This window comes from Nelusetta ayraudi, unplaced genomic scaffold (assembly GCF_046127955.1).
Source record: "Nelusetta ayraudi isolate G7.1 ecotype Tasmania unplaced genomic scaffold, CSIRO-AGI_Nayr_v1 ptg000019l, whole genome shotgun sequence".
Taxonomy (NCBI): domain Eukaryota; kingdom Metazoa; phylum Chordata; class Actinopteri; order Tetraodontiformes; family Monacanthidae; genus Nelusetta; species Nelusetta ayraudi.
The window spans coordinates 7,897,446-7,908,713 of record NW_027466069.1 but is presented as its reverse complement, the minus strand read 5'-3'; the positions used below and the strand labels follow the sequence as shown (position 1 = coordinate 7,908,713).

Sequence of the window (11,268 nt, the reverse complement as noted above, 5' to 3'; positions counted from 1 at the left end):
GGAGCCAAAATGATCACTTGTCTGTCATTAAATGTGTGTGTGTGTGTGTGTGTGTGTGTGTGTGTGTGTGTGTGTGTGTGTGTGTGTGTGTGTGTGTGTGTGTGTCTGTGAGTCTGTGTATGTGAATGTATGTGTGTGTCCACACCAACATCACTGATCACATTGATCTCATTACAGCATCCCACCACAGGGAACATTGATTTTTAATTATTTGGGGATTTTTAATTGATCAGGGGGCGGAGCCGCATTGGTGTACCCAACCAGGAGCGCCCCCTGCCGTTGCTAGGAGACGGCGACACACCAGCTCGCTGAGCTACAAAGGGGGTAAAAGTAAGATGCACAAAGATATTCCATAAGCAGGAGGCTTTGAAGCCCCCTGATGTCCGAAACGTGGCCTGACACAAAAAAGACATGTCAGGCGCATTGCCAGCGCCACTGCCCCCTGCAGGCCATCTGATATACCATCTGAACTCAACGTTAGCGTTCGCCTTTGTCGTAAATACACGTAAAAATAGCTGTTAGCACAGCGTAACACAAGGGTATGTGTGTGTGTGTGTGTGTGTGTGTATGTGTGTGCGCGTGCGCGTGTGTGTGTGTGATGAAATACGTCCCTGCTGTCAGAGGAGACAGTCGATACTCCTCCTCTCTCTTCCTCACCCCTCCTCCCCTCCTCATAAATCCTTCCTCACACCTCCGTCTCCTCTCCTGCTCCTCCTCCCTTTGTCTCCACACACCTCTCCTCTCCTCCCCCTCCTCGTCCTGTTTCCATCCCTCTGTCTCCCACCATCATCCCCTCCTCCTCCTGCTCCTGGTCCTCCTGGTCCTCGTCCTCGTCCTCCTCCTACTCCTCCTCCACCACCTACACCTCCTCATCCTGCTCCTCCTACCAGCTGAGTCCTGTGAGAGCAGTTTTTCAGCTCAACGCAGTAATTACATCGACAGAGGAGAGGAGAGACACGGAGAGAGGGACGCCTCTGCAGTGTCAACAATTGTCACGCCCGCCTGAATGCTACACACACACTCACGTGCGCTAGCGCAAAAGACACACATGCACGGATAGGTAAAACATCTTTGACAACCAAACTGTCTCCTGTGCTTTAGTCATAAATGTAAACAGGAATCCAATTAACTACACAATGTGCTCAGAGAGCTGTGTCACAAACGCACGCACGCACGCACGCACACACACAGAGTCACAAATGCACACACTCAGACTGCTTGCTTGACTGTTGTGGATGTGTGTACTCAGGTGAATCTGCTGCCCAAACATTTCATTTATCTCTTTCACTTTAACATGTGTACAGTGTGTATGTGTGCGAGAGAGAGAGACAGAGAGAGAGTGAGAGAGCGAGAGACAGAGAGAGAGAGAGTGTGTGTGTGTGTGTGTGTGTGTGTATGTGTGTGTGTGTGTGTGTGTGTGTGTGTGTGTGTGTGTGTGTGTGTGTGCCTGTGTGGACCAGTAATCCATCATCACATATAAATATTCAATTGTTTTGCAGTACTCAGTATTCACCATTCAGTATTCACGTTAGTCATTTATTTGCTGCAGTACTCATTTTATCCTGCAGGAGGAGGAAACCTCGCCAGCCATAGCTCTTGAACTGTGTGTCACTGTTTTTTGGGCAATTGTTATGTTGCTCTTATTGCAGCCGTTACTCTGCTTGTTGCGTTCAACAAATCCAGAGGACAAACTGTGTTAAACCACTGTGAACCTGCAGGGGTCGCTGTGCTCACTTGAGCTTCAGACAGAAGCTTCAGCTGCAACCACAGAACTGAAAGACTGCCCCCTGTTGCTGTGGATGTTCTGCGTTCTTTTGCAGAGGCGTAGTGAGACGACTGAGGTTCCCGAGTCTTCAGTGACAGATTGTCGCCCTCTGTTGTGTTCAGACACACAACGTTCAGACACACAACACAGCCGGTGGCGTTGCGCTCGTTGGTTTATTATTTTCATTTATGACGCTTTGGAAATCCATTTTCTGCTGCAGCACCGAGTGTCGAGGCACGTGCTGGAGACTGTGTGTGTGTGTGTGTGTGTGTGCGCGCGCTCGCGTCCTTGTGGGACACATTAATGCCCTGCAGAGCATCACAGGCTCTAATCGTCACAGTCTTCACAATCCACATCTCATTATGAAGGTGAGGGATACACACACACACGCACTCATTTTTTTTGCAACACTGTTTTCATTTGGACCAGCTGAATTGATGCTGATCGAGGATTTTTATTGTTCAGGACATATTTTCACTTTTCATGTTAATTTTTAAGGAGACAAAAACTCACCAGCTGATCCTTCACAATCCTCCTGCTCAAACACAGTTGGTTGTTTTGACGCAGCAACCTGGATAGGAAGGTCACCTGTTTGTCATCACTTGGACCAATCAGACTGTGAAAGTCTGAAACACATTCACACACTGTTTTCCACATCAAAAATCATGATGCACATTTGCAGAAGTGGGGTGAGGAAGGGGGAGGAGGGGAGGAAGGGAGAGGGGGGAGGTGAGGAGGTGAGGAGGGGGAGCAGAGGGAGAAGGGGGAAGAATGTCGTCTCTATCTCCCGTCCTCATCTCCTCGCTCTATTTTCACTCAAGAAAACACTTTCGCCGGCCGCAGCCAATCAGAGCGATAAGGCTTTTATTCTGCTCCTAATCAATTCAATTCATCTGGCCAATCAGGAGGAGGCGCTGCGTCCTGAGCTCCTCACAGTGAGTCACATGTTGTCAGACTGGAGGACTTACTGTCTGCCGGTCCAGATGTCCGAGGTGTGAGGAGCGAATCTGCTCCGTGAAGATCTGGTGAAGGACGCGGAACATAGTGTCGACATTCACGACCTGTTAGCTAATACTAAGCTAAGTTACAACAAGCTTGGCGATCCGTCAAGAACAAATGCATTTCCGTCCCTCCCACACGTGTCTTAGTCAGTTTTTTGTCACGTTGGTTCTCTTCACACACAACACACTCCCATTGACACACACATCAATACGTTGCTGGTTGTGGTTTTCATTTGAAAACTGCCGCGTCATGCTGTGTCTGTCTGCCCACTATTCTTTTTTATGGAAATAAATGCACATTTAATCTTTTGATCATTGTTTGAGCTGATTTATTGAAGAGTTTTTGGTTCAAATCACTGCATATTGCCAAGAACGCCCACCAACAAATTGAAACGGCTGGTGACGCCGCCTTAGGATTGCATTTTAGAATTGCATCCAGTTCCCTTTTTACCCACCTCTGCCGCCGTCAAGCGGTAAAGTTAAGAATTGCCCGCAATATGTACACTTCTGAATGTCCATCATGTTGCCAAATTAATTGATTACTGAATGGATTAATGAATAAACGGTCGTTCTCCACTACAGAGGGAAGTCGACTCGGTTCTTTGCCAGAAGGAATGAATGATGGCGGTTGTGTCGCCAGTGGCAGCTGGTGGTGCTCAGCTGTTCCTCAGGTGTTTCCTCAGCAGCTCTGAGGCGTCAACGGCTGATGAATTGGGCATTGATGATGAGCTGTGATCCTGATCCTTATCCTGATCCTGGAGACTGTTCCACCCGGACCCGCCCTGTTGTTCCCAGAGGAACCTCCTCAAAAACAGGGGTTAGGCAAGCGCCGGACAACTGCAGCTCCCTCGGGCGGCTCTTTGTTTTGGCGCTGCTGCCCTCTTGTGGTTGAAAAAGTGACTACACGGGCTCTCAGCTTCTCCCCAGTCGTCCTCATTTCCGGGTCTGTTTTGAGCCATGTTTTTTCGCCCAAGCGAAAGTCTCTCCGGTGAACAGCTGAGGGGGAACAGCTAATCACTGTGTCAGTTAGTCTGTCAAAGAGCCCATCATCAAACCCTTAGCCGCTACAAAAAAGAGATATTTTATTTTCATCCACTGGGGGGCAGCAGAGCGCAGGTGGCAGGTTGCCTCAGTCTATCTCATCTACACTTCTCGTCACTCTGGTAAAACTCGTTCATGTTTTATAAGGTCAAAGTCCCAGTGATTGTCACGTCCCAAAGGATATGAAATGTCTCCTCTGCATGTGACCCATCATCTCCTGAGGGAGTGATGGGCAGCAGCTGTGCTGCGCCTGGGAATCATTGGGTGACCTAACCTCCCGAGTCCAACCCCGAATACTGAGTGCCAAGCATGGTGGCAATGGGTTCTATTTTTACAGTCTTTGGTATGACCAGGCCGCAGGAAGGTTGTCAGTTCGAATCCGGACTCTTGACGTTCATGGCGAATCTGAACCCACCCTGACCTGACGACCCCCGATACTTGGCCAGCCAGAGGAGACTCCGCCCTCAGCATCTGGGTGAGAGCCCCCTCCCCTCTCCTCACCTTCCTCCCTGAGAGCAGGACGGCTGCTGGTTGCATAAAAACTCTGCGAGTCTGCTTTACATTCAGCCTCACGTGTTCGGAGCAAGCACGCACACTCAGCACCTCTCTCCCACACAGCTGCACCTCTGCAGCCTACACACGCACGCACGCACGCACGCACGCACGCACGTACGCACGCACGCACGAGCGCACACACACACATTTGTTTGCGCGCGTGTGCGTGCATCAGAGATCAGGGGTGCAGCTGCATCAACGAGCAGGAGTCTACGAGGGCAGCAGAGGAGGAGCTGCTGCACACACAGAGTCCATTTCAGCCTCCTACACTGCTGCTTCAGAGCATTAAAGCAGCTTTGATTCAGTTTGTCACTAACTAGCTGCTGCACAGTGTGGGAGTGAACAGCAGCATAAGCACAGAGAACACACGCGCACACACACAAACACACACGCCTCCTGGTGCTGGTCGTGTTCTGTGTTCATGTGATTCCTCAGAATTAGTTGCTGAGGCTGATCACGCTGCTCTTTGCTGCAGCTGATCAGACAGTTGATGGGAGGAGCCTCTCTGCCACCCCTCCTCCTCCTCCTCCTCCTCCTCTCCCTCCTCAGCACCAAAATGGCCACCAAAGGATGTCTGGTTTCTCACTGTGACATCATCATGCTGCGCCGAGGCTCCTGCTGACGTCAGTGACAAAACTGGAGCAGCTATCTCCTCCTCTTCATCCCTACATCCTCCTCCTGCCTCCTCCTCCTTCTCCTCCCCCTCCTCCTGGACGACCTCATAGGTGCTCAAGCACTGGGGGCCACGAAACAAAGAACAAGGAGAGCAGTACAGGGAAAGGTTGTTGAAGAGCCGAGTGAGACGGAGAGGAAGAGGAAGAAAGAGATGCAAGGGAGCCATGGGAGAAGGAGGAGAGGAAAAAGAGTAGCAGAAGAAAATAATGAAGAAGGAGGTGGAGGATGAGGAGGAGCAGGTGGGGGAGATGGAGGTGAAGCAGAAGAAGTTGGGTCAGGAGCAGCGCTCACTCTCTAAACCTGGACCCCAAAGGAGCTCTGAGACCTTCAGACAGAAGGTCTGAGGGGGAGGACGGTCACCCCACTTTAATAAAACAATAATAATAATAATAATAATAATAATAATAATAATAATAATAATAATAATAATGATGATGAACTGCCTGCGCTCGGTGATTGGGCGGTGACTGCGGACCCTCGGGAGCCCCCCCCCTCCCCTCTCTTCCTCCCCCGCCTCCCCTCATCCCCAGATGGAGTCCAGCATCACCTGTCAGTTCGGCAGCAGCAGCTGTTCAGAGGGGGAGTGGCTCCTCCTGTTCAGTAGCGGAGGATCTTGGGAGCAGCTCCCAGAATCCTCCTGGTGTCCGCGAAGGAGAGCGAGAGAGAGAGCGAGGGAGCGAGGGAGAGAGAGAGAGAGAGAGAGAGAGAGAGAGAGAGAGCTGGCATTATTGTCGTTCTGCACGAGGACGAGCCTGCAGCTCAGGTGAGTCATCGAACCTTCGCTGACCTCGAGCCGCTCCGCTCCTTCCATCTTTTGTACGTTTTTTTTTCTCTCGTTTTATTGTTGTTGTCGGTGGTGGTGGTGGTGTCGATGTTCCTTTTTTCGTGACTTCACGTGTGAACGCGCATGCGTGCTCGCGCCGTTAATTAGCGCCAGAGCGGTAAATTGGTTTTCCGGTCACACTTCGCTGCCAACAGCGACACGTTCCGCCTCGTTCGATCAATCAGCCGGTGAGGCTGCTCGATCCGCGATCAGCCTATTGATTGATTGATTGATTGATCAGGTTTGGGTCCTGATGCTGGTGCTGCTGCTCCACACGTTCCCGCCACGTGACGTGACGTGTCTCCTGCTTGTGCCCCTCATAATGTTTATTTATTTATTTATTTATTTATTTATCTATGTATTCATTAAATAAATCGATCAATCAACCAATCCCCATTTTCTGGACACAGCCGCAGTCACAGATCAACAGGAAGTAGATTAGTCCATTTCCGGTTCAAGAAGCTGCAACTCTGCGACGTGAGCCCACAAACTCAGCCCAACACAGTTGTGAGTTATTTGAGCCGCTTCCAGTGACTCTTCATCACCTAAGCACACCTTCAGCTCGCAGCTCTTAATGCTGTTTGCTGATCACGTGACCAGCTGCACGGCCCACAGGTGGAAATAGTCCGACGGAAGCAGAGAGGAGTGAAACAGCCATGGTTCTTCTGCTGTTCACAGGAGCAGCCAGCAGGGAACATCTGGACGTTCACATGTTCGACGAGGTCCATCTGGGAAAGAGCCCACAGGAAACATTTCCAGAGGGGAGGGGCTCTTTAAAAGAAAGTACCAGCTGATTGGTGGGTCCTTCCTGTCTGTCACATTGTATCATGGTGCCGCCCGCGTGTGCGACTCGGCACCTCCTCCTCCTCTACAGCCAGATTAGTGGCAGAGAGGGGGGAGGAGGAGGAGATGCTGCGAGGTTTGAGGAGCAGCAGCTGAAGCGTCGTCTGTTCACACTGGGCACGCTCAGTACAGCGGAGGGAGGAGGGAGGAGGGAGAGGGGGCGGGCAGATCTTCAGCGCCGCCGCAGCGGCGAATGGCTCGGCTGTCAGACGCAGAGGAATGATAATTAGGAAGAGATTGACTCGGCAGCAAGAAGACGAAGAGGAAAGGAGGAGGAGAAGAGGAGCAGGGCCTGCAGGAGGAGCACAGAGGAGAACGGAGGGATACGTGAAGTAGAGGAGGAGAAGAAGTGATCCCGGTCTGATCCAGGGAGACACCGCAGCAGTTTTTTTTGGGTTTTTTTTGGTGGGAGGAGGAGAAGGAGGAGGATGATGGTGACAGCAGCGGAGGTGGAGATGGAGGGATGAGCGGAGATCAATAACCTCCCCCCCACCACCACCACCACGATCAGCAGCAGCAGCAGCAGCAGCAGCAGCAGCAGCAGCAGCTCCTCCATCCCTCCACCATCATCCCTCCATCACCTCTGCAGGAGCCTCTGAAACCTGTGAGACACCACTGCTGCATCCAGCGTGCGCGTGTGTGTGTGCGTGCTTGTGCGTGCGTGCTTGTGTGTGTGTTTCATTTTCATCTCTGTGTACCACTGTAAGCTGGCTGCGTAAAAATGTGTGGGATGTATGAATAACCAAGTGTGCGCGTGTGTATGTGTGTGTGCGCTGTGTGCGCGCGTTCCTACGTGCATGTGTGTGTGTGTGTGTGTGTGTGTGTGATACAATACGACACGACAGTAGAGCAGAATATTAACAAACTGTTCGTGTCAGTCAGTGCTAGAGCAGGGACGGTGTTGATGGCACCACTGCTCCCCCTGGTGTTTTTTCGCGGTGCTGCGCTACCCACATGGCTAACTGCTAGCAGCCTCTTCTGCCAGTTCTCTGTGTAAGTTGTGGTCGCCGATAGACTGGACGGCTTCGATAAGTTGTCAGGCGCTGGAGGTGGGATGTGTGCTGGCGCCCCCGGTGGTTGGGAGTTAAAACACACGTCGATGGTGAAACGGATTCCAAACAACATCGGAGCGCGTTTCCTCCGTTTTGATTGTCTGTTTAACACGGAGACCAAGGGGTATGATGTCACTTCCTGCTCTGCTTCTGTAAACCAATCAGGTGCTGTGAAGGTAGAACAGCAGACTCTGAGCTCTTACTGTTCTGTCTAGCTCCACAGCTACACACGCTTCTTTATCATTGGTGGTGAACATGAATATTCATCAGTCGTGTCTTTTTCAACATTGGTTTCCACGCCTGCCAGGTCACATGAGCAAAACATTGCTGCAGCTGATGACGCCGTCCTGACTAGTGAGTGCTGCTGCTGATGTTCTAGTTGGGGGGGGTGGAAGAGAGCATGTCCCAGTGGGTAGGAGGAGATTTCAGCCACTGGGCTTCAGGACGTTGAGCTCCTGAAACTGAAGTTTAAGGCTGCATACAGAAGCTTTTTTTTTTTCCTCTGGTGGGCAACTGGGATCTGATTGGCTAAGAGATAAAATCTTTGGGGAGCTTTGAAGTAGACACAGTGTTCCTCCGTGTGGAGCGGAGACACCTTACGGAGGCTGGTCCCTTTGGAGATCCAACTCCAGTAGTGAGGAGATCCCAGGGCGCGTGGAGAACTGCGGCTCCCGTCTGGACTGAAGATCGCCTCAGGGCTCCCAGGAGAGAAAAAGAACAGGAAGCGCTGGATGGCAGTGCTGAGCGGACGTCACCGCAATCTGCTGGTTGGATTGTTGGGTGAATTAATAGAGGGAAGATCGATGATGATCGATGGAGGATTTCTGGATGGTTAAGCGGTGATGAATGGATAATGTTGGATGATGGATGGATTAATAGACAGAGAGATGATGGATGGATGGATTAATAGATAGATGGATGATGATGGATGTTGGATAGTTGATGGATTAATGGATGGATGGATGTTGTTGGATGATGGCTTTCACTTGTAGATCTTTCCATTTGTCTTCAACATACTAACACCTGCTTGTTTGGTATGACTGAAATCAAGTGAAGATGGAAAAAAAATACTCTCTGACAATACAAGTGCTCAATTACCGTGTGCGCACGCACACACACGTACACACACGTACACACACACTGGCTGTTTCCACCCGACTTGGTTTACAGTGTTTGAAGCAGTCAGTCCAGCCATGAACCGACCATCTGCACGCAGTGAGAGAGACAGAGAGAGAGCGACAGAGAGAGGAGAGAGAGGGAGAGAGAGAGGTAGGCAGGCAGAGGGCGAGAGAGAGAGACCCTGACAGGAACAGAGTGAGCAAGCGGGCGCTCGAGCGACGGCGGTCAGTTAGTGAGGTGTGAATTATTGAGTGTGTTTAATGGGAGAAGAAATAAAAACTGAAACTGTTTGGCTGCTGTACAGTGTGTGTGTGCCCGTGTGTGTGTGTGTGTTTGAGAGATGTTGCATCTCCAGCCGACAGCAGCACCTTTGAAGCCATTTAGCTTTGTCCCCTGTGAGTCACTCACAGCTTGTTTGATTAACGGCGGCGCTAACCAGATAGCAACCGTTAGCAGCATGGCTAATCTCTTGCCAACACTTGGCTAGTTAACTAGCTTAATCCAGGCCGTAGCTGGACGAGCAGCAGGCAACAGCTGGAGAGGGTGACTGAGACTGAGGCTGTCGTCGGTATGAATTGATTAAGATACCAGTAGGGGGTGGGATCAAAGGTTGGAGGGGTTCAGAGGGAGAAGATTAAGATAGGAAGTATTGTTGAGAGTCCAACCAATGACGGCAAAGTTGAGGAACCAGAATAATGTTTGTCGGTGTCAGCGCAGAACTGAATCTATGTCCTCTGATCTTCTTTCTCTTCTCTTCTTTTTCATGGACCTTCTGGACGCCTCCAGCAAGGACCAGAAGATGTGGTTCGGGAGCCCCAGGAGCAAACCTCAGAGGACGGAGAGGTTCTGACATGACAGTGCACCTCTGCAGGTCACCTCCTCTGGCTAAGCGGCTGCAGGACGACCGGGATGCAGTGAAGCGGACGTCCCAGTTCCGTCGTATTGCTTCGTCCGGGTCGGCCTCCAGGCCCACCTGGGGGGGGGTTCTCTTCAAGAAATAAGATGGAATCTGGTGGTTAGGCCACTTGTTGGAGTCCCTGCATAGATTCAGAAACTGATCACGATCATGCACAAGGCGTCGGCCCAACCACGTCTCTGCTGGCAGCTCCCTTCCAACCCCGCCTCCTAGAAACTGAAGCTCTGATTCTCTGCATGGAGTGGACGGAGGGGATGGAGCCGTATCACTGACCAACAGAGAAACCTTCTCTGTGGGGGAGACCCCCCGCCCCCTCCTCCAACCCCACTAGCGTCCCCCACCACCTGTTCAGGTTGGACCTCATGGCTCTGAAGCCCACAGCCTCCTGACCAGACCCGGGGTATGAACGAAGACTCTGTGTACCTCTGTGAATGTACCCGGCTAGGACCAGGTCCAACTTGATCTGTGTGAAAAAAAGCTCCTAGAAGAAGAAGACCCCCCCCCCCACACTCACCTCTGGTGGGGGGGAGGGTGCCCCTGGTGTTTGGCGTGTAGCTGTAGTTCGTAGTTTGGCCCAAGACTAGAGACCGGTTACTTATAGATCATTAGTTCTTGATTGTTTTCCAGGTGGCTCCTCCTCCACTGGGTATTTCCCTTTGGCCCACCTTCTGCCTGAGCTAGCCATGGACGCTAGCCAGGCTGCAGGCCAGGGGAGCCCCGAGAGCCCCAACCGGGCGGTGGAATACCTGCTGGAGCTCAACAACATCATCGAGAGCCAGCAGAAGCTGCTGGAGACGCAGCGCCGGCGGATCGAGGAGCTGGAGGTGCAGCTGGACCGGCTCAGCCAGGAGAACAAGGACCTGCGTCTGGACCGCCAGCCCGTGGCTCCACCTCCCCCACCAGAGCCACCCCTTCCACCGCCCCCGCCGCCGCCTCCTCCACCCGCTCAGGCCACGTCCACCCCGGCCAAGAACCACCATCACCACCACCACCTCCTCCAACAACAACAACAACAACACCACCACCACCACCACCACCAACAACAACAACAACAACACCAACAACACAACAGCCAGCACAGCTCGGCTGTTCCCAAGCCTCCACACTCCTCCTCCACCTCACTGCACCACGGCCACCAGCACCACCAGCAGCAGCAGCACCACCACCACTCCTACAACAGCACCGCCGTCCCGATCCCGCCTGTCGCCACCACCGCCGCTGCTCCGGCTCCCGTCCCAGCCTCCGTCTCCATCCCCGTGGCAACGGCGACTCCGGCCCCGGCTCCGCCCCCTCCGCCCATCCTGTCCAGGGAGCAGCCGAGGGCCCACAGCCGTCTGACCCGGTTGCCCTCCGCCAGCACCGGCACCAACACCAACTTTGTGGAGAAGGAGAAGGAGCGACTGGAGCGACTGCACCGGGCCAACGCCTCCAACAACCACCACCACGCCCACACCCTCCACCACCTCCACCACAAGTCG

At 52.4% G+C, this 11,268-nt stretch overlaps 1 protein-coding gene across 1 annotated transcript in view; it reads left to right on the top strand.

The window, feature by feature from the left end:
- Positions 1-6,855: 6,855 nt before the first annotated feature.
- The window catches only part of LOC142888491 (IQ motif and SEC7 domain-containing protein 2-like), a 58,063-nt gene continuing 53,650 nt past the window's right edge, over positions 6,856-11,268 (top strand). Inside the window, exons 1-2 of the mRNA XM_076026827.1 lie at positions 6,856-7,307; positions 9,661-11,267. Coding sequence (XP_075882942.1) covers positions 10,474-11,267 — 794 coding nt within the window. The 5' untranslated portion in view covers positions 6,856-7,307; positions 9,661-10,473. The remainder of the gene's footprint in view (positions 7,308-9,660; position 11,268) is intronic.